Here is a 27966-nt window from a genome sequence, read left to right as displayed (position 1 = left end):
TGGGGTGGGTTACCATGGAGACGTTTCCGGACGAGATCAACAGTGTTTCAGTTACAGCAGCAACGTGATGGCAGAGCAAAACTAAACCCTTATCAGTTTAGTTATGTCATTTGTTCAGTAGAAAAGTGGCATATTATTACTTCCAAACTTTGCGGGCAACTTTTGCTGCTGACGGACACTTTCACATAAAACATTTAAGCTAATGCCAAGCAGCAATGAATGAAATCCTGTCAGCCGGCATAACCTTACAGAGCAACCGATAGAAGCCAGGTAACGTAGACTGATATTAACGGTACAGCCGTGTTGTTTTTCAGAGTTTGTGTACTCTTTAGCTGTCAGGGTTATACTGATACAAATGGAAATGTCTGTCGTTTTTCATTCATGCATTTAATTTTTTTTTTTATTCCTTTCACTGTCAGAAAAGTTGATCAAGATGGAACGACTGAAGCAGGTAACGTTAACCTAGCTAACGTTGGCTGCATGTTTGGCTGTATTCATGGTGAAATCACTCTCATTTTGTTTTATATGCTATGTGATACCGTCGTAAATATGACGCTATATAGCTATGCCTCTGTATAGCTAAACATTTAAATTACAGTTTCACTGAACAATGTTGATGGGCTGATTCTGAAATTAACTGTGCTCATTTGTATATATTTTGTATGCAAATTATATGCAGTAATAGCAAATTTAAAGGAACAAAAGCATGTGTGTTTATCATATTAGGAAAAGTAAAGGAGGCCTATATTTAATAGCCTTTGAATAAACAAGGCTTGTATTAAACAAATACAAGTCAAATGAAAGTGTCAGTGGTCCTTTGTGTTGAAATCTTCACTATTATTGTCTGAACTACAGATGGAGGATGACTCTATCTACAATATGACTCAGAGCAGAGGATATTCTGTTCCTCCACCGTTGCCCATTGCTTGTGATGTAGAACCGTCAGAACTGTATCAAGTAAGTGCTTAGAGAAGACAGTTTTGCTCAGATATTTACCAAGTTAAACACATTAACCTTGGTGCTACCATACACAATCTTAACATTTACGTTATTTTACCTCAGACAGTCTTGAGGCACAGTCATCACCCTCCCATCCTTCAGACCAATTCTTGGACACTAGCAGTTCCCTTTAAAGAGCAACGTTACCACCGTACTCCTAGTGAGTCTATTGGAAATAACTATAGTCCCAGGGCCCAGGACCTTAAGATTGTGAAACTCCAGCACAGGCGACACACTTTCTGTCAATCCTTGGCAAAACCAGCAGGGCCTTGTATCCTTTCATGTTCCTCTCATGTCAAACCCTGGTCTGTGTGACGAAAGGACACCTCTCTGAAACTGTCTGTGATTGCAACGTTCTTTACTTTTTTATCTGATTATAATTTAAAATGTGAGCACTGCTCTGGAAACTTGTCAGAATGGATTTTTGATCTTAATGAAGCTTTTAGCATCTACCTCACCTGGAAGGAGAGGAGCAATAACATCGAGAAGAAAGTAATTATGCCCTTAAAGCAACACATAGCAATAGCTTATCTTTTATGATGTTCTTTAACTTGAGGCACTTGATCTAATTCGTTCATGCTTTTACAGAGATACATCTTCTCCTGCTTCACTCTCATCTCGGCCGAAGCCTAGATCGAGAAATCTTTGCACTCCCAGCAGCCGACCTATGAGTCCTAAAGAGCAGCTGGACATAATGTACAGCCAAGAGGACAAGATGCAGACAGAACCTAATGAGAGAGACCTGAAAGCAAGTATCAATGAATTCAGTAATGAACGTGTAAGTTGCTGATTAGATTTTTGAGTCTCTTTTTTTCTGACACATTGTTGATGTTAACTTTTCTCACACAGAGGTATATGTACTACATCACCAATGGTATCCCCAGCTCTGTGCTGGCACCCCAGCCACACCAGCAGATGATGAACATCATGAGCCTGCTGCCTCCCGAGACTGAGGATAGTAGTAAACACCTCCAGATTATGAGGGCAAACATGGAAGAAGAGGTCAAAAGAGATTATTACTTAAGCCTCAAGGAGAACATAGGTATGAAACAATAAAATCTTAGTGAATCTTTAATGGCAGTATTGCTTTATTTAGACATTCAGTATCACTTTAACCTTGATTTTATAGACAGTCCGACCAAAACAAACATAGAACTCCACTTCAACTTTTCTTTATGTCTACTGCTATCTATCTATATGTTAGCAAATTGTGTTGCATCATTAAACTTAAATATTACATATGATTATTTCATATAAATAACCCTATGGGTTAGAAATATTACACACAACTACTAGTCACTCTAGTTGGTGCCTTCGTTAATTAATAATTTCCTCTGTGATGAAATGCCTCCCTTGCCTTGACAATGACACTTAGTCGATCCTTTCAATCTATTTTGTCTTCCATGTTGTTTCTTGTCAGTGGACTACATTCTGATGGACCCATCTGAGCGGCAGAGACTGTCCATATCCAGCGTCCCCAAGCCCTTTCCCAGGAGGGTGATCCGTGCGCCTGTGCCCTGGGCAGCTAGTTACGAGGAGGTCCAAACGTGGCAAAGCCAACATCTGTTTACGATCAGTCACATTATGCTCCTACTGCAGGATGTCTGGCTCAACAGGTAATACAGAAGTGTATCGTGCTGTACATTCAGTGAGGGTTAATTATATTTTGCTTATTAATTAATATCCTGCTAGACACAGCACATTGGTCATCCTCTCAATTTACTCTGGAAGGAGAAATAATTTGTGTGTGTGTGTGTGTGTGTTTCTGTTTATCTTGCCTAGAGTTTTTAAGAGAGGTCTTTGTGTATGCTTTTAGCTTTTTACTGTACCTCTCCTTCACAAGCTCTTGTTTACTTTGGATTCATGTGAATCTGGGTTTACAGTGTGTAGGTAAAATTGTGTTTGTGTATATGTGAGTGTGTACTTTGTGTACATTTTTAATGTGCAAACAAATAGAATAGATAAAAAGTCAAATAAAATCTTGTTTCAGCTTCTCATCCTTGAGATTTGTTCGACTGGAGGACCTTTTCTCCACCAGCCTCCCCCTCCTGCCATCTGAGTTTGAAGAGTTTGTCCAGAGACAGTGCCAAACCACAAGAGAGGAACTGATCCAAAAGTGAGAACTGCCAATTTGCTAGACACTCTCAAAACAGCCAGTCTGTCAGTGAGACCATAATGTGATGTCCAGACTTAATCATTGTAGTTTGTCCTCTCATTGGCTTGTATGTCTGCAGTATGTACACAACCAAGAGAGCTAATCCTGTTGTAGGTGCAGTCTCATGTTACCACCTTGTCCACTTTGTCAGACCCATGTCAGGCTGCCTTTCAGGGGGAATGCTTTACACACTGTCTCACTTTAGGATTCCATTGCATCCTTTGTTTCGTGCCTGTTGGATAGCCTGTTAGACCATGTAACAGCCCTGTAGGATGGCTGGCTGGATGACTGAAATATGAGCCACTGTAATTTGTAGAAACTAGCTTCTGTTTGTTTGTTTCCATGTTCGTAATTTGCACCTCCTTGGATACCATTATTCTGCCGTGTCTCAGGATATAATACATGCAGTAACTAGTGCAGTCAGTAGAGCTTTTATTCAGTAGACATCATATTGTAGAGTAAAACAGAAAACTGTGCAGGAAGTCCTTCAGATATGTTATTATCACACATGCCCTTGGAAGCGAGTTATATTAACAGCAGAGAGAAGATGTATGACCACCAGTGTTATGTAACCAGTCCAGGCACACGTTTCAATTGGATTTGTGAATTGGAGTTTTCAGTTAAAAATAAACCACATTTTTGAAACCTCTTTTAAACCTAAATTAACATTTCTGGATATTATACAGTCATGTGAACAAATTAGGACACCCATGCTAAAGTTGACTAAAAAGAGGAATAAAACCATTGGCATGGTTTTATTTCAGTTAGCCTAATAGCTGGTTTGATTTGCATTGAGAGATGATTTTATGGAAAGTACCCCATGCCAATCTCTAGGTATGGTGAAGGGTATGTGATGATGTGGGGCTATTTTAATTCCAAAGGCCAAGGGAACTTTATCAGGATGCATAGTATCCTGGATCCATGAAATAACTGGCCTTTAAAAATAAAAATCTGCCTGCCTCTATGGGAATATAACATAGGGGTGTGCTTACTTATGCCCCCTGTATTTTAAGGAAGACCATTTATTTATTTACGATACATTATTCATTCACAAAGAAAATTGGTGTCCTTAAAGATTGGATTTTTCCTCATTTTTTTAATTAAGGCATTAAGATCAATTTCCAAAAGATGATTTTTTTTATTCCTCTTTTTAGTCAACTTTAGCATGGGTGTCCTAATTTTTTCACATAACTGTATATTTTGCAACACATGTTCTTTCAGTTCTTCTCATCCTTTGATATTAAACACAAACTAATAGTTAGAACTAAACTTATCGAGACCATTTTCTTTCAGGTGGCTGCCTCACTGTGCTTCACTCTTTGACACTTTCGAGGACCTGGGGTTGCCCCTCTTACCCAAGGGTGAGCAGTTGGCTCCAGTTAGTGTTCAGGAGTTCTTCAGCTGCGTGGCTGCTCTCATGTCATTGCAGCTCCGAAGCTTGGTCGTAGAATCATTACAGGACCTGTTATATTTCTTCACGTTACATGAGGTATGGACAACATGTTTAGTTGTTCCAATTTCAGAACACGTTAAAATTTCCAAGTCTTTGGAATTGTGTAAAAGGATCACCTGCGTTCTGTGTTATTCAGGGCGGCAATGACTTTGGCGAGGTGTTCAATGAGACGAGGTATGTCCAGTCTCAGGTGCTGCTGGTTAAGCTACGAGTGGATGAGCCTCGCATTGACTTTAGTCCGAGCTTTCAGGAATGTTGGGAGCTCATCCACAGAGCTTTCATGGAAATCATCAAGAGTGCTGAGAAGCTCCCAAGGGTACAGTATTCCCTTAGCTCCACAAGCTTTTACCTATGTTATTGCCATCTATTTTAAATTACACAATACACAGTGCTGTTTCTGTTTTTATAAAACTAACATATGTATAATCTGTGACTGATGTGCTTTTGCCAGGTGGAATGTAACCTCTTTCCCGAAATCAAGAACTTGTACCTACGCACCGTCCGTCCTGATGAGTCGCTGGTTACAGACCTAATCAACAAAGCCAAAGACGTTTTCCATAAGAACACTGTGGGACCTACAAAGTAACGGCACATGAAGTGAATTTGTGCCTGTCAATTATTCTGATGTACCAGCATGTGTAAAGGAGCTGCTAATACTTCATCTCATTCTTCAGGTATTTGAATGTATATCAAAAATACAGCAATCTACTGGACCACACAGCAAAGCAGGAGATCTCCGCTTTTCTCAAAGAGAGACACTCGTTAGAGGGATTTAGAAAGGTTATTACATTTTTACATCTAAAATTGGCACTGAATCTAAAAGATTTCAACTGGGCTTCGCTGTCTACTAAGTGTCCATGTCCTCTCTTCCTCTTTCAATCTTCAGAAAATTGAGAGCGTTAATGACTTGTGGAAGGAGATTGCCTCACTTTGCGTTACGGTGCCCCTGTCCATGTTTTGTCTTTATGCTGGCAATGTGAATGAGGACCTGTGTGACCGTGCTGAGAGACTGAGAGACAAGATCATCATGTTTGAAGTGGAGGAAAACCGAGAGCTTAACAAGGGGTGAGAGGAAACTCTCTGTCTCTAACTTGATTCAACATCTGATTTGTTTTCTTTGTTTAATTTAAACAGCAAATCAGTTATATTGAGTACAGTTCCATTTTAAAGAGAGAGAATGTCAACTACAAGCTAATGTTCTTTCCCAGGATCTGTCAAAAGTATGAGAAGATTACAGAGACCGTCAGAGGCACCCCAGAAACCACAGAGGAGTTGGTTTCTCTCAACCAGTACATTAAAAAGACCAATGAAGTGACCATTCACAAGCTGATAGATGAGATTGATGAGGCAACATATCGCCTCAGTTTCCTCCTGGACTATGCCGCTTTACCTTGTATGTGAAACACATAGTGGTATTTGAAATTACAGTCAAAAGAAATTACATTGAATGTATACAAATAGACCATAGACCTAAGGCCTATCAATATGTTGGAATGTGTTAAATTAATCTTTTTATGTTCTGTCTTTTCTTTCTTACTCTAGCTGATGACTTGAGGTTAAACTCCCTGGTTTTCCAGTGGCCGAGTCAGATCCTGACTGAGCTTGATGACAGCAAGATTCGTCTGATCACAATTAGAACACAGGCTGAGCACCATATCCAAACAAGGTTACTGAGTAAACACTTCTCACACTCTGGTCTCACACAAGTGGCAACCACCACAGCTGAATGTGGTGTTTTCAAGTTGTTTGTCCCTCATCAGCCTCACCCATGCACCACCCGGTGTCCCACATGAGAATTGTTTGGCTCCAAGAAGTGCAGTAAACTCAAATTTAGATTTTAATTCATCCCTTCCTAAACCTATGGGTGATGTCACACATACAATGTCTATGTTTTTTACTATCTTTTTTTCTCACATCCCTCTTACAGTATGCAGAAAGTCACTGAAATGTATAGAAAAAAACGCTTTAAGAATCCCAGCATCTTTCCTGAACTGTGTCAATAGTCATGTTTCCATCAACGTATTTTTATGCGCATTTTGAAGTATCGCATTAGAAAATGTTGATGGAAATGGCAAAATTCGGGGAAAAAAAACGTCCTCAAATTCGCAAAAAAGTTTTTACGCTCGCTTGAGGTGTTTTTTGCCTTTTTCGAAAAAGAGTTAATGCGCAAAATGGGAGATGGAAACAGCTGAATAAGTTGTGACGTAGCGAACATGTAACTAACATGACTATAGTCCCGGTATCCATCGGATGGAGGAAAGATCGGTATACGGGTCCCATCCAGTGTGGCGTACACTTGTGGCACAAGGTGTGTGGTGGAGCTGCGGTGCGCTATAGCCTGTGCCTCAGCCACATCGGGTAAATTGAGGAATTGGTTCAACAGCCTGAATCGTATGGCCCTGCACACCACGTATAAACAGCGGTAAACGGTTGTCTTGCTGACACCAAATGTCTCTATCACAACCCTGTATTCTGCACAGATGGCCAACTTGTACAATGCTACCTCTCTCCATTTAGCCAAAGAACGTAGCTTCTAAAGTCTTTGATTTAGCAAGCCGGTTTACAATCTACAACCATGCGTAACGTCAACTTGTGACGAAACTACGCTTTGCGTAGTCTAGTTTATTCGCTCTAAACCAGTTGATGGAAACACTTCTAATTCGCGTTTTCTTTTTTTTTCTTTTTTGCGACATTTTAAAAGTTTGCTTTAAATTTGCTTGACAATTAGATGGAAACATGACTAGTGTGTCCCCATTTTAAGAGTCTGGTTGTCGTCCTTGACAGCACTCATCATCTCTGAATCTCACATCAATAATATTACTCTGTCTGCATATTTCCACATACGCAAACATCAACTGTCTCCGTCTGTCTCTCACACCTAACAGCACAGCCATTCTTGTTAGTGCACTCGTCACCTCCCGTTTAGATTACTGCAACGCTCTCCTCTCCGGTCTCCCACTCAAACTCCTCCATAGACTTGACGCAGCTGCCCGGATCATCACTGGAACCACATCCATCGAACACCACTGTCCTTCAACAACTGCACCGGCTCCCTATCAAACACCGCATTGACAACAAGATTCTCCTCCTCACTTTCAAAGCTCTCCACAACATGGCACTTCCTTGACCTCCTCCACAACTACACCCTTACCCGTACTCTCCATTCTTCCTCCTCCATGCTCCTCACCACACCACCTGCACGGCTGTCTTCCATGGGGTCAAGAGCTTTCAGCCATGCAGCCCCCCCATCTCTGGAGCGCACTCCCACAAGCCATCCGTGACACTGACTTTCTCCCCACATTCAAATTCCGCCTTAAAACCTACCTCTTTAAACTGGCATACTCAGTGTAATTTTATAGTTTTTCAATTTTTTAGATATATACTATTTTATTTATTATTACATGTAAGGTGTCCTTGAGTGTTGCGAAAGACACCTATAAAAGTATTATTATAATTCAGTGTTCTCTAAAACACCAAACTAACTATAGTGTCTCCAACGCCAACAACTGCAATGACAAGTAATATATCTCCATTTGACTATCTCAGGATATTAAACTTTGACCAGAGGCTGCAGGATGCGGAAAAGGAGATAAAGGCCTTTAAGAAGAAGGAAGTGATGAACATGGAGGAGATGAAAAACAATGTGGGAAATCTCACTCAAATCACTGCCAACCTGGAGGCTGCTATCATTGAACTAGAGGTAAATGATGTTTCAGATAGCACAAAAACGCATGTGGTTATTCTTTTGATTTCAAAGCTTTCATACCCAAGCAAAATATAGATCATGCGAGCTGCAAAATGTTAATACCACTGTAATTTCTACAGGATATCAACAAAGAGCAGGCTTTGCTGGACAGGGAACAAACACAGTTCCCAAATCTCCAAACTCTGATAGCTGACAAACAGCCATATGAACAGCTCTGGACCACAGCGCTAAATTTTCAGAGCATGTCAGAAGAGTGGATGAATGGTACGTGACTCACACTAGGAAAACTACACCCATTTTTGTTTGGTTTTAACTAATGGCCTAAAGCAGCTACAGGCAGGATGCTCAGCTCTTTTAATGTTAGTATACTTCCTTTGTCATTTATCTCCTAGGTCCTTTCCTACACCTGGATGCTGAGAAAATCTCTGATGAACTAGACGTCATGTGGAGGACCATGCATAAACTGACGAAGTCTTTCTCTAATCTTCCCGGGCCTTGTCGGGTGGCCAAAAGCTTTAAAAACAAGTTGGACGAGTTCAAGCAGCACTTACCCATCCTGTCGACCATCTGTAACCCTGGCATCAAAGACCGCCACTGGGACACGGTCAGCTCTATTAAAGTTTTAGTTTCATTAGACCATCTGATAGAAATCCAGTATCAGATTCACTCTGTGTGGACTAAGTGTCCTGCATCTCCTGTGATCCATGAAGCTAAATAATTTACGACACTTTTTTGTCCGTCTACAGATTAGCAGCATTGTGGGCTTTGCTGTCAAACCGGATGTGAGCAGCTCACTGCTGAACATGTTGGAACTGGGGCTTTCCAAGTTCTCTAAAAAGTAAGACACTTTACTGACATGTTGGAATACATGGAAAGAGTAGAATAAATGTACTGTGTTTAGAGGTAAATCATGGCTTGTAAGAAAACATAACCCAGAATAATGGAAATATTTACCATGATCAGAAGGTGATGGATTTATTTATTTATTTATTTTTACCTCTGCCCCAGTTTGGAAGAGATTGGCGCATTGGCTAGTAAGGAGTACTCTCTGGAAAAATCCATGGATAAGATGAGAAATGAGTGGGTTGAGCTCCGGTTCACTTTCACTCCATACAGAGATACAGTAAGACAAACGCATACTGTACATAATCACATACTTATTACAATAGACACACCACTATTGGATTGTCATTGTAACTTCTTCCAAAGAATTACATATTGAATGTTGAAATATTACAACAAATTGGTTGGTTATGTTGTCTTTAACTGCTAATTAATTTCCATGCAGGGAATTGACATCAACTTGTATTCAATACATTTAATATTTCACCACAGGGTACCAGTATTATGTCAGCAGTGGATGAAATCCAAATGCTTCTTGATGACCACATTATTAAGACGCAGACCATACGAGGTTCACCTTTCATTAAGCCAATAGAGACTGCATGTAAGGTAAGACAAGGCACCACAAGTCACTCTTGGTTCCCTTTAGACTTTGAAAATGTATACAAGCCAAAGAGCCAACATACATAAAATGAGTTTGTGTGGTTTTGGAAGTCTGTGTGTGCCACTCTGCCAACTAGAGCCACAAAAGTAACTGTTGTGTGTGCGATAGGAGGCGGTGTGAGCAGATGGACATGCAAGCACACTTTCATGCCAGAACAAGTAACAAAATTGCCTGTTGTGCATGAAACAACCTCAGCTGTCCCACTCTCTACACCAGTGGAAATGGCTTTGCCATACAATTACCATACAAGGCTTGGAACAACCTGTTCCACACAGCAATCTCCTGAATCTGGCAATTGGGCAAATATATTTTATGGATTGACTTTTACACTACCATTTTTGAGTATCATTTCTGCCTGTCATCTTATTTTGTCTTTTTGTGGGTTTTTAATCATTCATTTCTTGAGTGTGATGTTGGCTGTTGGATCGTTAAAGCATATATTTTAAACTATACTTTAGAAATGCTACAACTGTGGGACACAACAATAGCTTGTTGTTGCTATAATTGTGTAATTCTCACCATAACTTTCCTACCTAGCAATGGGAGGACAAGCTGCTAAGTATGCAGGACATCCTCGACTCCATGTTGAAGTGTCAAGCTACTTGGCTCTACCTCGAACCCATCTTCAGCTCTGAGGACATCATTGCCCAGATGCCTGAGGAGGGACGCAAGTTTGCCATTGTGGATAGCTACTGGAAGAACATCATCGCTGAGTCGGTAAGATACTCCTGAAACACATCTTCCTGTTTTAGTACGCAAAACTTCTCATGTCTCATGCACTTTGCTTTGCTTTGGCTTCTGTGTGATTTCACTGGTCCAGGTTAAGGATACGCGTGTGCTGGTGGCTACAGGTCAGCCCAACATGCTGGAACGGCTACAGGAGTCCAATGTGTTTCTAGAGGACATCCAAAAAGGCCTCAATACCTACCTGGAACAGAAGAGGCTCTATTTCCCAAGGTTTTGACCACTAGTACTAGCCCTAATAGAACATTATAATAGCTTTTGACTATTTTGACTTATGTATGTACACCAAATTACTCATCAGGGACATTAAAAACACTAATTTTGCCTAAATTACAGAACATACACATGACTCAGTGAGCACTTGACATTCTTGTTAAGGGTCTTGTCAAGTGATTGTTTTTGTTTCGTCTCTCCTCTTCATCCTCATCATATTCCCAGGTTCTTCTTCCTTTCCAATGACGAGCTGCTGGAGATCCTGTCACAGACTAAAGACCCACTGTGTGTGCAGCCTCACCTGAAGAAGTGCTTTGAGGGCATCGCCAAACTGGAGTTCACTGAGGACTTGGAGATCGTTGGCATGATCAGCTCTGAGAAGGAGACTGTGGCCTTCACAGAAAAGATTTATCCAGCACAAGCCAAGGTATAGAACATACATACAGGGTTTTTATATACATTGTGCCAGTAGTTGTCATATATTCTTTTTACATTAAATGGATATACTATATGTATTATATATTTTATGTTCTTATATTTCTTAACAAAGTTTACTTTGTTGGACATAACAAAGTGAACATACTGTATGTGTGTGCTATTTTAGGGTATGGTAGAGAAGTGGCTGCTGCAGGTGGAGAAGCTAATGCTGAGGAGTGTTCGACATGTTATCCATCAAGGAGTGATGCAGTATACAGAGGTAAAACTTTGTTTTTGAATCTGTGATGAACTTGACTGATAGTAGATGTGGGCAAGTCATGGCTATACTGTGGACTTTACTGGGCACTGATTTTCATTTTATGAAACCATCCATCAGCAGTGTACGGTTTTTATCTCTACTGTGTAATGTTTTATCTTTTTTTGCCCTAGTTGCCCAGGAAGAAGTGGGTGTTGCAGTGGCCTGGCCAAGTTGTCATTTGTGCCTCTTCTATCTTTTGGACTACTGAAGTATCTGAAGCCATCCAGACCAACACACTGCCTGTCAGTAAACCCTCTGCTAACTTCCACATAGAAAGACAACTTCTTTAAGTTTAAAACTTACATAATAATTACACCTAGCCTAACCACTGGACTGATTTTCTATTCCATCTAAAGGCATATGTGGAGAAATGCAACGCTCAGATTGCTGACATTGTGGAGCTGGTGCGTGGGAAGCTGCCAGGAGGGGCAAGGATGACCCTTGGTGCTCTTACTGTTATAGATGTTCATGGTAATATAACTGTGCTTTTAAAGGAATAAAAAATATGCTCTCTTGATTAAAGTTAGCTTGCAGACAATCTCATGCTTTCTTCCTCTACTAGCTCGAGATGTTGTGGCAAAACTGGCAAAGGACGGCATCTCCTCACTGAATGACTTTGCGTGGATTTCTCAGCTGCGTTACTTCTGGGAGGATGGAGAAGTGATGCTGCGCATGATCACCACCTGCTTGAAATATGGCTATGAATATCTGGGCAATTCCCCCCGTCTTGTCATTACACCGCTTACTGATCGCTGCTACAGGTAAGTTACAGTTTATTTGATCCCTTATCCTTGGCTATGGAGGAGAGTTGCAAAATACATCACTTCTAAAGTTCATTCAAATGTCAAAAGATGTGAAGTTCTTTCATTGTATCATTCGGTCAAATGTGTGCTATATCAGAACTCTAATGGGGGCTTTGAAGTTGAATTTGGGGGGAGCTCCTGAGGGTCCTGCAGGAACTGGCAAGACTGAGACCACAAAAGATCTGGCAAAAGCTTTGGCTAAACAGGTACACCTCAGTGAAACACTGATCTGCATTTTATTTGTGTTTTCTTTTCTTAAAACTGACACATGAGCTATTATTTGTTGTATATCCCTTGGGATAAATACATTTTTATTTTATCTTATCTTAACTTAGTGTGTGGTGTTCAACTGCTCCGATGGTCTGGACTACAAGGCCATGAGTAAGTTCTTTAAAGGGCTGGCTCAGTCTGGAGCTTGGGCCTGCTTTGATGAGTTCAATCGTATTGAGGTGAGCACAGCTATTGTTATAGTGTTCAAATCTGTGTAAATCTGTTAAATCAAACGACCCAAATACCCTATCTGCTTTACCTGAATAGTAGTTTAGGACAAGTGAACAGATATTCTATTAATATTAGGTTTACTATTTTTTAGTTTGTTATTGTTAACATGTTAATGATAAAGCTCAAATGGTCAGTTTGGCATCTCGGATGAAGAATTACGTTCAGAATCTTAATAGATTTGGAACAACAGAGAAACCTGCAACTCAGCAGGATATAAAGACGCTGCTTTTGCTTTTAAGGCCAAGTCGATTGGATTATTTTAATACAGAACTGTCTTAAGACACATACAAAACATTACTGCTAAAAAAAAATTTAAAAAAGAGAGAGAAATGGCAGAATATAACTCCAGTCTTGTCTGTATTGCACTGGCTTCATTTTGATTATAGGGTCAGGTACAATCACCTTTTTATATATCAGAATATATTAATATTGTGTCTTGTGCTTTCTCTCATCTTCTTCTGCACCAATGTACCATGTATGAAGTATGCACCTAAATCGGCACTGATTTACCTGTACACAAACATTTTTATTTCTAACAATGGCAGAAGAACACATGTGATTAGCTGTTTTGTATCCAAGCAATTAGATAACAAACATATCAGCACTTAAATTGTTATGCAAATGATGAATGCCGAGAAAACCACTTTACTGCTCCCACTTATAATAATAATATAATATATATATATATATATATATATATTATATAATGTTATTTCTCAGTCACAATGCAAATTACATAAATGCATATTCTTTTTTTTTTAAACAAATTGGTTCACGTAGTTACTCCTAATGTGTTTTTTTGGTGTGCCACAGGTGGAGGTGCTCTCTGTGGTGGCTCAGCAGATCCTCTGCATACAACAGGCCATTGCCAAGGATCTGAAGACCTTCCTGTTTGAGGGGACAGAGCTGTCACTCAACCCAACCTGCTCTGTGTTCATCACCATGAACCCTGGTTACGCTGGCAGGGCCGAGCTCCCTGACAACCTAAAGGTACATCACTGTAACACTGTAGCATAGTCTTAAACATTACTCAACAGAGCAGAATATGATGATGAAGAAGAGCTTTGAAAAGTGTAATGTAGTAAAGTTTAATCGAGAGAATAAGATGCTGGCACTGGATGTATACCTGTCAATCTTGTCTTGTAGGCTCTGTTTCGTACAGTTGCTATGATGGTGCCAGACTATGGTCTCATTGGAGAAATCTCCTTATACTCCATGGGCTTCATTGAGTCTCGCAGGTATGTGTGAATCATGTCCTGGACAACATATTTTTATTAAGAATACTTTTTTTCTGGGCTATTCTTAGCTCCCGGTTGGTTGATTCATCAAGCCTCATACATCTCAAATTCCAGTCTGGCCGGGAAGATCGTGGCCACCTACCGCTTGTGCTCCGAGCAGCTGTCTTCCCAACACCACTATGACTATGGTATGCGAGCTGTGAAGTCTGTGCTGACTGCAGCAGGGAACCTGAAGCTGAAGTACCCCGAGGAGAACGAGAGTGTGCTGTTGCTTAGGGCGCTGATGGACGTCAACATGGCCAAATTTCTAGCACAGGATGTGCCACTGTTTCAGGTGACAGACTTTGTGCCAAATCCAATTGTAATCGCTAATGTTTTTTTTTTTCCTATGTAAAGTATGCATCAATTGGTTTACTAATTAGTTCATTTAATGCTCCCTCTGCTGCCCACAGGGTATCATCTCAGATTTATTCCCTGGTGTGGTCCTTCCAAAACCAGACTATGATCTCCTCCTCAAGGCTCTTAATGACAACATTGCTAAGCTCAACCTCCAGTCTGTCCCATGGTTCATTGGCAAAATTATCCAGGTACCAAGCAGGAACATAATACTGTAATACTTTACACCCATAAAAGTTGTTTTGCTAGTTGTTATACATCAACCACATAAATTTGATTTGTGATTGTGTTTAGGTGTATGAGATGATGTTGGTACGCCATGGATTCATGATAGTAGGAGACCCTCTTGGAGGAAAGACTTCTGCATATAAAGTTCTTTCTGCTGCCCTTGGGGACCTCTATAAGGGTAGGTATTGCAATTAATATTTATCTTCTTAGTTGCCACCATGTTTTTTTAACCATAAGTTGGTTCCTAGCAAGCCATTAACAAAGATATGATTTTTTTTTCTTCAGTTTTGAATTATTAGCAATTGTTATTCATAAGAGTTTATTCTCTCTCATTCCCCTTTTACAGACAATTTGATGGAGGAGTTTGCAGTGGATTACTGCATCATCAACCCCAAGGCCATCACCATGGGCCAGCTGTATGGCTGCTTTGATCCAGTCAGCCATGAGTGGTCTGATGGTGTGCTGGCCACTTCCTACAGGGATCAGGCCATCAACACTTCAGAAAATCGACAGTGGATCATCTTTGATGGGCCCATTGATGCTGTCTGGATCGAGAACATGAATACTGTGCTGGATGACAACAAGAAGGTACTGGCCACTTTGATGGGTGTTAAATGCTAGCAATTAGGTAGTCAACTGGTTGGTCAGACTTTGCCTCTGTCTTGTTCACTTTGTTCTCCGCTAGCTTTGTCTGATGAGTGGCGAGATCATCCAGATGAGTAGCAAGATGAGTCTCATCTTTGAGGCTGCTGACCTGGAGCAAGCCTCTCCGGCTACTGTCAGTAGGTAAGCAACACAGACAGAAGCAACGGTAGCAACTTTACTATATATATAATATATGTATATAGAAAGCACACATTTCGGAAGTTACTGTATTGTGGTTTTTGAATGTAACCATCTGCTTGAAGGTGTGGTATGATCTACATGGAACCTCAGCAGCTGGGCTGGTCCCCTCTCAGAGATTCCTACATGAACACACTGCCTGAAAGCCTGAGCACTGAACATAGAGAACTGGTGACATTACAAACACGCTTGTCCTAATTGGCTCATTGATGCTCAGTTTTTGTTGTTTTCATGTCCTTAAAGGTGTCATATGATGTGTCTTATACCAGCTTCTTTGATCTTTTGTCTCACAGATAGTGGACCTGTTTGATTGGCTAGTTCAGCCCTGTCTGGACTTTATAGACAGAGAGTGTCGCTTTGTGGTTCAAACATCTCACATTCACTTGGCCTCCAGTCTAATGAAGTTGTACACATGCCTTATGGGTTAGTAAGAATTACATTTAATTGATAATTTATACATATTTCTTTTTAGCAGTGTGTGTGTGTGTGTGTGTGTGTGTGTGTGTGTGTGTGTGTGTGTGTGTGTGTGTGTCTGTTTGTGTGTCTGTTTGTGTGTCTGTTTGTGTGTCTGTGTGTGTGTGTGTCTGTGTGTCTGTCTGTGTGTCTGTGGGTCTGTGGGTCTGTGTCTGTGTGTCTGTGGGTCTGTGTGTGTTAACGGTCTTGTCTATACCCAGATGAAATTTCTGCCCCCGGGGCTGATGGTACTCAGATGTCCAGCCAGCAGATAACCATGTGGCTGCAGGGTTTGTTTGTATTTGCTGTTGTATGGACTGTGGGTGGGACTATCGCTGGGAACAGCCGTAAGAAGTTTGATGTCTTCTACCGCAATCTGATCATGGGCATGGACGATGAGCACCCTCGGCCTAAGAGTATCAAACTCAAAAAGAACAACATCTTCCCTGAGAGAGGTCACACATTTATTTACATATGCAGTTACTATAGTAATTAAAAACCTGCCTGTTTAACATTAGAAATGCCTCATGTTTCCTTGTTTTACAGGCACTGTCTACGACTACTACTTTCATAAGGATGGACAAGGACAGTGGAATATATGGACTGATTCAATTACAAATGAAGAAAATGTCATTCCAGTTGCAGCCAATGTGAGTATGTTTATGCCACAGAGGTTACTACTGCTGCTAAAGATGCCACTCTAAATCTCCATGTTCGCTGAAACTATGCTTTTCCTTACCAGGTGTCAGACCTCATTATCCCAACCATGGAGACAGCACGTCAGCTTTTTTTCCTGCGTACCTACCTGGCACATGAGATACCTATGTTGTTTGTTGGGCCCACTGGCACTGGCAAATCTGTCATCAACAAAAGTTTCTTGGTAAAGCTGCCCAAAGAGCAGTACACACCAAACTGTATCAACTTCTCAGCCCGAACCTCAGCAAATCAGACTCAAGACATCATCATGGCCAAGCTGGACCGAAGAAGGAAGGGCGTGTTTGGACCTCCTGTGGGAAAGAAGTGTATCATCTATGTTGGTAAAGATAGACACAAATACAGCATAATCCCACACTGTTGGACTAAAATTGGATCATTGAGTGTTTGATAGTCATTCACTTTTCACATACAAATTGATTGTTATCTCTTCTACATAGATGATCTGAACATGCCAGCTAAAGAAATCTACGGTGCCCAACCCCCAATCGAGCTGTTAAGGCAGTGGATTGACCATCGTCACTGGTATGACAAGGCCGACACCTCCAGAATAAACATAGAGGACGTGCTGTTTATGTCTGCAATGGGGCCTCCTGGTGGTGGGAAAAATGACATTACAGGTATTTTTGAAATAATTATTTCTTTGATATTAGTAATTTCATCAAAAGAAAGCCGCAGATGAAACTGACAAACATTTTGAAATGCTAGGCCGCTTCACCCGCCACTTGAATGTCATCTCAATTGATTCCTTTGATGTTGAAACACTGACCAAGATATTCAGCTCCATCACTGACTGGCACTTCAGCAAGGGCTTTGATGCCTCTTTCTACAGGTAACTTGTGAAATATGTATTAGAATGTCAAACAGTGGTATAATTAAATAAATGATCTTTGTCAGAAAGACATACCGTTTTTTGTGTTATACCCAAGGCTAGGCAAAATCATGGTCCAGGCCACCATGGCAGTCTATAATGATACCATGGACAGCTTCCTCCCCACCCCGTCTAAGTCCCACTACATCTTCAACCTGCGGGACTTTGCTCGAGTGATACGGGGTGTGCTCCTGGCTCCACATACACACATGCAGGTAAGAGTGGAGACGATAGTGAAATGTTTAAGTTAATTGTTCTGAATTGATGTATCTCTTCCATGTACGTTGGCTGTTTATGTCAGGACGGAAACAAACTGATCCGCCTGTGGATCCATGAGGTTTACCGGGTTTTCTATGACCGACTCATTGACAATGAAGACAGGGAGACATTCTTTGGCATCGTCAAAGAGAGAACCTCAAACTTCTTTAAGCAGAATGTGGAAAAGGTATGTTTGATTAGTGTCTGCACACACACTCAACAATTATTATTTTAGTGAAGTCAAAACAATAGTTTATTAGTCCTGTCATTTTATATCACAAATTATGATTAAAAAAAGTAAATACATTTATTTACTTTATGTGGATAAAAAGTAGCCTGGTTGACACCAGACCCTTCTCAGTTGTAACTGAGAGTGGGTTTGGGCAAGGTTCATTCACAGCTCATTTCCAAAGGGGCGTCACCAACGGACGCCGCTCAAATGCCTCTGGGCGCAATTGGATAGTCCTTCAACCAATCAGACCAACGATCCAGGTGACGTAGCAGCGACAGTGGCATCAACGGGTTGCTGCGCTTCGGTGACCGTCATGTTGAATGTAAACAAAAAGCTGCTTGCCGTCGCTGCTCTATCATCATCGTGTAAAGCCCGCCTCAACGGTTGTGATTGGTGCCTCAATTTGGAAAAATTGGAAATGGGCTTGAATGGGCTCTTGGCCAGACTGACTTGCAGAGCAAATCTCAAATTTGCCAGAAGTTCGTCAGGGTTTTCCCAGGCTAGATAAAAAGCTATTTGCAAAAAGATCACTTTAGTAGATTTGGGTCGAAATCCGTTTAAAGGGTTTCTGCTGTTAGATACATTTTGTCATTCAGTAACTACTTCTGCATCCAAGTGCTAGTGGGAAAGTACAAATCTAAAAATGTCCAAGTCACCTATACAGCACTGCAATCACAAGCTTTAGTTCAGATTCAATAAACAAACAAATTGTGAAAGAAGCTGCTGCTTTGTGTAGTGTAGTGTGTTATGATCTAGATTCAAAACTGTACACTGTGTTTAATCCTAAATCTCTCCTATTGTTGTCTAGCTCCTGAGCCATCTAAGCCCAGATGGCAATGTAGTGGACGAGAGCATCCGTAGCTTGTTCTTCGGAGACTATGCCCAGCCTGATTCTGACGTTAAGGCCTACGATGAAATCACAGACTTGTGTGCCTTACAAGAAGTGATGGAGTTCTACCTGAATGAGTACAACAACTGCAGCAAGGCACCAATGCCCCTTGTAATGTTCAAATTTGCCATTGAGCACATTTCCCGCATCTGCCGTGTGCTGAAACAAGACAATGGCCACCTTCTGCTCGTTGGCATTGGCGGTTCAGGGCGTCAGAGCACCACTAAGCTGGGCACCTATATCAACGATTACGTCCTGTTCCAGATTGAGTTGACCAAGAACTACTGCATGTCAGACTGGCGTGATGACCTGAAGCAGATTATGCTTAAAGCAGGCATCGAGGGAAAAAACCTGGTTTTCCTGTTCAACGACAGCCAAATTAAGGATGAGGCTATGTTAGAAGACATCAACATGCTACTTAACACTGGTGATGTGCCGAACATCTTTGCTGCTGACGAACGTGCTGACATCATAGAGAAAGTGCAGGGAATAGCCCGGCTTGAGGGCAAAAAGATTGATGCCACTCCGCTCTCAATGTACAACTTCTTCATTGACCGTGTGAAGGCTAACCTTCACATTGTGCTAGGTAGGCACTTTTACCTGTCCTTTTTCGTTTTTTGATTGAAGTGTTAGTAGGTAACTGGGATTTATTGCATTCAACAGCCATGAGTCCTATCGGTGATGCATTTAGGAACCGTCTTAGGATGTTCCCCTCCCTTATCAACTGCTGCACCATTGACTGGTTCCATGCTTGGCCAAATGATGCTCTGGAGATGGTGGCCCACAAATTCCTCGAGGATGTGGAAATGGAAAGTAACATCAGACTGGAGTAAGGACATAAGAATGGTGCAAAAAAAGTAGTACTAATTCTAGCTGCTTAACTGTGGCATATACTTAATTTGCATCTATCACTGTGTAATATGCCCACGTTTAGGTTGTTTTTCTGTGATCTCAGGGTGGTGGAGATGTGCAAGACCTTTCAGACAAGTGTCAAAAATATGTCTGAAAGGTATTTCTCCAGACTGAGGAGACACAACTATGTCACGCCCACCTCCTACCTTGAACTCATCCTCACATTCAAGACTCTGCTCAATGCCAAGAGGAATGAAGTGGATACTGCGAGGAACCGCTACATCATTGGTCTCCAGAAACTGGAGTTCGCTGCATCTCAGGTGTTGCACCCTGGCAAACAATATTACTTTGAATTTTTGTTTGCTGAACAAATGAATGATATTGACACATCATACTATGTCGACAGGTGTCTGTGATGCAGGAGGAGCTGACTGCATTGCAGCCAGAGCTCATCCAGACCTCAGCTGAAACAGATAAGATGATGGTTAAGATAGAGGGGGAAACAGTGGAGGTGGATGCTAAGAAGGAACTTGTGTCTGCTGATGAGAAAGTGGCGAATGATGCAGCAGCTGCAGCCCAGGCCATTAAGGTATACAGATATTTCAACAGCAATGACTCATTTTGCCATTGCAAAAATGCCCATAGTTTATGTTGTTTTAAAATGTTTCGTTCTAAAATATATCTACCAATTGTTTTCAAGAAGTGCAGTATTTTGGTTTGCATCCATTTACGTATTTAGACAAGGATTGTTTGTCTTTCAGGAAGAGTGTGAGGGAGACTTGGCAGAAGCAATGCCTGCATTGGAGGCTGCCCTGTCAGCCTTGGACACCTTAAAACCTGCAGACATTACGGTAGTTAAGTCTATGCAGAACCCACCAGGTCTGGTCAAGCTAGTCATGGAGTCCATCTGTATCATGAAGGGCATCAAACCCGAGAGAAAGCCTGATCCGAGTGGCTCAGGTAAGATCACAGCTTTGAAAGAATGATTTTTATATGGCATCACTCATTCTCATTGACAAAAGTTTATATTGCACTTTTGAACATATTCAACTATGATAACAGCATTGCTGTTTCCAATACATTTGTTGCAGGTAAGATGATTGAGGACTTTTGGGGCCCCTCAAAAAAACTCCTTGGAGACTTGAAGTTTTTGGAAAGCCTCAAAGCCTACGACAGAGACAACATTCCTGCCCCGTACATCAAGAAAATCAGAGACAAGTTTGTCGACAACCCAGAGTTCCAGCCCTCTATCATCAAAAATGTCTCCTCGGCTTGTGAGGGTCTCTGTAAATGGGTACGAGCAATGGAAGTGTATGAGCGTGTAGCCAAAGTGGTAGCCCCCAAGAAGGAGAGACTGAAGCTGGCTGAGGATGAGCTGGCTGTACAGATGGAAATGCTGACTGTAAAAAGAGCTGAGCTAAAAAAAGTTGAAGACAGACTGCAGAGCCTGAATGATGACTTGGCGGCCATGATTACCAAGAAGAAAGACCTGGAGGACAACATTGAATTGTGTTCTCAGAAGTTGATCAGGGCAGAGAAGCTGATTGGAGGACTGGGTGGGGAGAAGGACAGGTGGACCGAGGCCGCAAGGCTACTCGGGGTTAGGTATTAAAACAAACCTATAATAATGTATATTAATCTTAACTATTAGTCATGATGTGTGGTGTACCTGAACTTTGATATTAATCAGATTGGTACTATGTCTCCCTTCTGCAGATACACCAACCTGACAGGTGACATACTCCTCTCTTCGGGAACTGTATCTTACCTTGGGGCATTCACAGTAGACTACCGTATGGAGTGCCAGGAGCAGTGGCATATCCTGTGCCAGAAGAAGAATATCCCCTGCTCTGAGGTCTTAACCCTCAGCAACACTCTGGGTAACCAGGTGTTCATCAGGGCATGGCAGATTGCTGGACTGCCAGTGGACTCCTTCTCCACAGACAATGGTATCATTGTGTTTAACTCCCGTCGATGGCCCCTAATGATTGACCCTCAAGGCCAAGCCAACAAGTGGGTGAAGAACATGGAGAAGGGTAATAAACTTGCTGTCATCAAACTATCTGATGGAAACTATGTGAGAATTTTGGAGAACTGCATCCAGTTCGGAACCCCAGTTCTTTTGGAGAACATTGGAGAGGAGCTTGATCCGGTACTTGAACCTGTGTTGCTGAAGCAGACCTTTAAACAGCAGGGTGTCGAGTACATGAAAATAGGGGAGAATATTGTGGAATATTCTAAAGACTTCTTGTTCTACATGACAACTGGGCTGAGGAACCCTCACTACCTCCCAGAGGTGGCTGTCAAAGTCTGTCTGCTGAACTTCATGATCACGCCACAGGGCCTACAGGACCAGCTTTTAGGGATTGTAGCAGCCAAAGAGAAACCTGAACTGGAAGAGAAGAAGAACCAGCTCATTCTGGAGAGTGCTGCCAACAACAAGCAGCTGAAGGAAATTGAGGATAAGATCTTGAAAGTGCTCTCCTCCTCTGAAGGGAACATCCTGGAGGATGAGACCGCCATTAAGATCTTGTCATCCTCCAAAATCCTCTCTGAGGAGATCTCAGAGAAGCAAAAAATTGCCAGTGTCACAGAGAAAGAGATTGATGACACTCGCATGGGCTACCGTCCTGTGGCTGAGCACTCCTCCATTTTATTTTTCTGTATCTCAGAATTAGCAAACATCGAGCCTATGTACCAGTACTCCCTGACCTGGTTCATCAACCTCTACCTGTATTCCATTGCCCAGAGCTTAAAGAGCGACGATGTGACTGAAAGGATCAACAACATTGTTGAGCACTTTACCCTCAGCATCTACAATAATGTGTGCCGCTCGCTTTTTGAGAAGGATAAGTTGCTTTTCTCCCTGCTGCTCACTGTAGGAATCATGCAGGGTAAGGGCCAGGTTGACGACCAAGTCTGGCGCTTTCTTCTAACAGGTGGCATTGCTTTAGATAACCCTTACCCAAACCCTGCTCCAGATTGGCTGTCTGACAAATCTTGGTCTGAAGTCGTCAGGGCGTCCAAACTTCCAAACCTGGATGGTTTCTTTGAACATGTCCAAGACAGCGTCTCAAAATGGAAGAAGCTCTATGATTCAGGGAAGCCCCATGAGGACCAGTTACCTGACCAGTGGATTACCTTGGAAGGGATGGACCGAATGGTAGTAATCAGGTGCTTCAGGCCAGATAAAATGGTTCCAGCAGTGCAGGATTTCATCGTGAATAACATGGGACAGGCTTACATTGAACCGCCCACCTTTGACCTGGCAGGGAGTTACAAAGACTCCAACTGCTGCTCTCCTCTCATTTTTGTGTTGTCACCAGGGTCTGATCCAACGGCAGGTGATTAATCAAAGACTTGTGACCTTTTCTACACTTTTACACACAATCAAACCATATATTCAAACATGTCTGAGTGCCAAAAGTCCTTAATAGAGTATTGCATTGTTTCTTCAGGTCTGCTGAAGTTTGCTGATGACCTCGAAATGGGGGGCAGCAAGACCCAAACCATTTCTCTTGGACAGGGACAAGGACCCATCGCAGCACAGATGATTAACAAAGCCATCAAAGATGGCACCTGGGTGGTACTGCAGAACTGCCACTTGGCCACCAGCTGGATGCCTGCTCTGGACAGGATCTGTGAGGAAACCATCACCCCAGAGAACACACACCCTAGCTTTAGGTAACAGACTACACAGTGAGTTTAACTGAAACGTGTTCTTGTCTGAAGAAACCGATAAAGGCAAGTATCTTTTTTTCTCCCCTAGATTGTGGTTAACAAGTTATCCATCTGACAAGTTCCCAGTCAGTATCCTGCAGAATGGGCTGAAGATGACCAATGAGCCTCCTAAAGGAATAAGAGCCAACCTGTTGCGCTCTTACCTGAGTCACCCCATCTCTGACCCTGACTTCTTTGAGAGCTCAAAGAAACAAGTCACTTGGCAGAAGTTCCTATTTGGCCTCACCTTCTTCCACGCCCTAGTACAGGAGAGGAGGAACTTTGGACCTCTGGGTGAGGAATATTTATAATAATAATACTGTTTAACCCGTGTATTCTTTTTTTTTTTTACCCTGGCTCATTGTGCTCGATGGTGTTTTTTGCCTCCAACGGCGCCTTCCAGGCAGCTAACCCTAACCTTAACCCTAAACATAACCATTGCCGCGCTGCCTGGGAGGAGACGTTGGGGGCAAAAAACACCAAAGACTGCTCATTGTAAAGTAAGGTTTCCATTTAGATTTTTTTTTTGTGATTATTTAATATTTTTATTGTACCATTATTCTGATTGTAAAACAATCCTGTTGCTGTTGTTTGTCCATTTTCTCTCAGGTTGGAATATTCCTTATGAGTTCAATGAGTCTGACCTGAGGATCAGTATGAGGCAGATCCAGATGTTCCTGGATGAGTATGATGAGGTTCCACTGGAGGCCCTCACATACCTTACAGGTGAAAATGCCATAGTTGTTAACACAGCAGGGCATTACTTAACTCCGAGGTGATATTTTGAGTAAGTAGGTCACCCTTGAATCACAGGCTGATGTAACCTGGTAGATAACCTTAACCTCTGGGCAGTTTTTTTTTTTTTTTTTTTTTTTTTTTTATTAAAATGAATGGCCTTTATCACAAATCTCTCCCTCTCTCTCTTTGCATATATAAAATGTGTATATAGTAACATGTCACTAATATAATCACTAAACAAATTTGACAAAACCTCGCAATTAACATCAAAACATTGTGCTTGCACTTCCAACTTTTGTTTTTGCTTTAATAATAATCTCTTTTCTCTCTTTTCTCAGGTGAGTGCAACTACGGTGGCAGGGTGACAGACGACAAAGACAGGCGTCTGCTGTTGTCGCTTCTGTCCATCTTCTACAGTTGGGAACTGATAGAGCAGGAGGGCTACCACCTGTGTGAGGAAGATCTGTATTATGTCCCAGCTCATGGCCCCTATCAGGTACTTTCAGAACGCTGGTCAATTCCTAATTATTGCTACAGCGCAAGACTGCCATATCCATTGTTATCAGTCATGACGTGACATAAAGCAGCTGTCTTCTGATGTCATTATGGCCAAAGTACATACAGGCTTGCATTTCAAATAAACACAAAAGCAGCAGATTTCACAGGTTACCCAGAGGAGGATTAATGGGTTTAATCATAGAGAATCTGGAATGAAACCTTGATCGTGTTTGGCCTAGGAGGCACTGTGTTGAAGATCACTGTTATAACTCAAGCACTGCTTTAATCATCCTATCTGATAAATAATTTTCTTTATTCCAGACGTATGTTAACTACATTCGCAGTCTTCCAATTTGTGCCGATCCTTGTGTATTCGGACTTCATAGCAACGCTGACATCACAAAGGATAATCAGGAGACCAATCAGCTCTTGGATGGAGTACTGCTGACTCTGCCCAGACAGACAGGCGGCGGGGCCAAGTCTCCTCAGGTTTGCACTGCCTGTTGTCTGAATCACTTTAATTTCACCCTCTCGGCTTATACTTATTTCCCTGAGGAAACATTACTTGCAAACGTGTTGTCTTATATTCAAGCTATGTGTTGTCGCCTGTGTTGCAGGAGGTAGTAGATGAGCTTGCAGAAGACATCCTGTCCAAGCTGCCAGCAGACTTTGACATACAAACGGTGATAGATAAATACCCAGTCATGTATGAGGAGTCCATGAATACAGTTTTGAGGCAGGAAATCATCCGCTTTAACAGGTATTAACAACTTGGGCTGCTATGCAATAAATATTCATATTAGAAAAGACAAACCTTATTTACCAATAACTCATGATCATTGATCAGTTTGTGTAGGACACACTGATGGCATCCTTTACAACTAATGCTTGACAACATTATTTTCCCCTCTCAACAGACTCACTCATGTGGTGCGCGTCAGCTTGGTAAACCTCCGCAAAGCTTTGAAGGGCCAGATTGTTATGTCTGCTGAACTTGAGAATGTTTTCAACAGTATGCTGGTGGGCAAGCTGCCCGCTATGTGGGCAGCCAAGTCATATCCCTCTCTCAAACCAATGGGTAGCTACGTGACTGATCTCTTAGCCAGGCTGAAGTTCCTACAAGTAAGAATTATAATTGTTATAGGTTATACAGTCCTTGAATGAAGGTAACATTGTAATATGACTTTCAAGATAAATGAAGCACATAGTAGTTCAAGTCCAATAGCAAATGTACAGTCAGGGAAATAGTTTGAATATGCAGAATGAATATCATTATAAAAACTGATCTATAACATTTGGATTGTAGTAAAGCAACACTGGTTGTATAGAGAATATATTACATTTCTAAAAAATATACTAATGCCTATGTATATGCTTGGATATCTGTTTGACAGGATTGGATAGATACCGGCCCACCTACAGTCTTCTGGGTCTCTGGCTTCTACTTCACCCAGTCATTTCTCACTGGAGTGGCTCAGAATTTTGCCAGGAAGTACACCATCCCCATAGACTTCATTGGCTTTGAATTTGAGGCATGTAATCATTTTGCCAACCTTTCTCAGTGTTTCAGGTCATATTCAAACATACGAGTTTCATAATAACAGGGATATAGTTAGGGTGGATATTCATGCTCTGAGTTGTGTTCCAGGTCACCAAAAATGAGACCCATATTGATGAGAAACCAGAGGACGGGGCCTATGTTAAGGGTCTTTACATGGAGGGGGCGCGCTGGGACAGAGAGAACATGGTCATTGGAGAGTCCCTCCCCAAGATCCTCTTTGATTCTTTGCCCATCATCAAGCTGAAACCAGGGGAAATGGCAAAGTTTAAACATGAAAACATCTACGTTTGTCCTGTTTACAAAACCAGCGCCCGTAGAGGCACCTTGTCCACCACCGGCCACTCCACCAACTACGTCCTGTCCATCGAGCTGCCCTCTGACAAGCCACAGAAACACTGGATTAACCGTGGGGTGGCATGCCTCTGCCAGCTGGATGACTAAAAACTAGCATCAATATTTTAAACTAACTATATATGCCAAAGAAAATGTCTGTGTTTGTATGCCAAAATAACAGGTGTAAACTGAAACAAGTAAAGGTCGGTTGTAAGCACATATTGGCAACCATGACCACAACCAAATCTTTTTTTTTTTATCATAGTGGATGACAATTAAATCTTTAGGTAATATTTTAGGATATCTAGCATGTTTTTTTTTGTTTTCTCTGATGATTTGGGAAATTGACTGTTAAAGTTTGAAACTAAAACCCCGAGTTCATAACATATACTAGCTGTGAGCTACACAGTAAACAGAAGATACATTGTGTGGATGTGGAGAATGTATTTCAAAACAAAAACATGACATTTACAATGTGTTTCATACTGATTCTAGTCAAGGGGCTAGTAACTGGTGTAAGCTCATAATGAAAAGAACTAGTTCTCATATGTATTTGCACTATGATGCACTTTACATTTCTATATTATATATGATTCTTTTGTTTCAGTGTGGGTGGTGGGTTACTGCTAAGATGTATTACTTGATAATAAAGTCAGCATAACGTCGAAACAACTGGATGATGTCGATATTTATAGTGCTCTCTCAACTCAGCAGTGTGTTCTGATAGCAAACACTAGATGGCAGCAAAGGCAAACCACTATTCCACAGCGCTTTGAACAGGTACCCTCAATGAGAATGTCCGCTCAATACATCTACACTGAGATACAGTCTTATATCATTAATATGTTATCATGTATATTCATGCAGCAAAACAGTGTGTGATCAAGTGCAAGCATGGTTTATAGGAAGTGTGGTCTTAGGTTTGAGAAACAGTACCACTAAAATACTGTTGGGACATAGGGGTTGCCAAAATATCTTCACCATAGTGCTTTGGTAATGCAACAGTGGTGTTAAAACATGGCTCAACTATCAAACTAAAGAGGGTTTTATCCAAATTAAGGGCTGAGAAGTTGTATACAAAGTAAGAAGAAAAAATGGTTGATAAGTGTACCTCACCATCACTGATTGAGGTCTGGCCGGGAGTGTGGCAACTATTTTCTGCACTGACAAGCAGATTCCTGACTTAATTATGAAACCCCGTACAGGATCAATTCTGTTCTCTGCATACAGGCTGTACATTATACCACAGGATGCCACAAATCCCCAACTGAGCCTTTTCATGATGGACTTAATTCAATTTTGCAAACTTTTGTGTAAGGAATGTT

At 41.6% G+C, this 27966-nt stretch overlaps 1 protein-coding gene across 1 annotated transcript; it reads left to right on the top strand.

Annotated features, from left to right (window-relative positions):
- Positions 1–17: 17 nt before the first annotated feature.
- dnah3 (dynein axonemal heavy chain 3) lies at positions 18–27303 on the top strand. Its single transcript, XM_031323213.2, has 63 exons — positions 18–270; positions 420–451; positions 856–957; positions 1063–1270; positions 1446–1491; positions 1588–1747; positions 1849–2041; positions 2420–2615; positions 2990–3115; positions 4448–4643; positions 4744–4923; positions 5059–5189; positions 5282–5387; positions 5494–5672; positions 5816–6000; positions 6150–6273; positions 8154–8307; positions 8433–8577; positions 8706–8917; positions 9060–9151; positions 9322–9436; positions 9649–9765; positions 10358–10537; positions 10641–10777; positions 11003–11204; positions 11382–11474; positions 11645–11755; positions 11870–11984; positions 12076–12274; positions 12414–12522; positions 12652–12765; positions 13631–13807; positions 13964–14055; positions 14170–14389; positions 14508–14642; positions 14746–14857; positions 15026–15267; positions 15365–15465; positions 15588–15693; positions 15816–15945; positions 16197–16430; positions 16522–16625; positions 16718–17012; positions 17130–17309; positions 17398–17521; positions 17619–17775; positions 17862–18005; positions 18859–19525; positions 19603–19768; positions 19895–20111; positions 20198–20380; positions 20553–20751; positions 20883–21396; positions 21508–23135; positions 23250–23475; positions 23561–23805; positions 24121–24237; positions 24588–24745; positions 25069–25236; positions 25365–25507; positions 25665–25869; positions 26142–26279; positions 26396–27303. The coding sequence occupies exons 2-63, from the start codon at positions 434–436 to the stop codon at positions 26747–26749; spliced, it is 12126 nt and encodes a 4041-aa protein (XP_031179073.1). The 5' UTR covers positions 18–270; positions 420–433; the 3' UTR covers positions 26750–27303.
- The last annotated feature ends 663 nt before the right edge of the window (positions 27304–27966 follow it).

Source organism: Sander lucioperca, chromosome 16 (assembly GCF_008315115.2).
Source record: "Sander lucioperca isolate FBNREF2018 chromosome 16, SLUC_FBN_1.2, whole genome shotgun sequence".
Lineage (NCBI taxonomy): Eukaryota > Metazoa > Chordata > Actinopteri > Perciformes > Percidae > Sander > Sander lucioperca.
Note: the sequence above shows the minus strand (reverse complement) of the source record. Positions and strands in the feature narration are given on the sequence as shown.

What these genes read in the sequence shown, in the direction of transcription:
- dnah3 (XM_031323213.2), top strand. An exon ending in ATGAGTTCAATCGTATTGAG is followed by an intron (nt 12,766 to 13,630) that starts GTGAGCACAGCT and finishes GGTGTGCCACAG; the next exon opens with GTGGAGGTGCTCTCTGTGGT. An exon ending in CTCCACATACACACATGCAG is followed by an intron (nt 17,776 to 17,861) that starts GTAAGAGTGGAG and finishes TGTTTATGTCAG; the next exon opens with GACGGAAACAAACTGATCCG.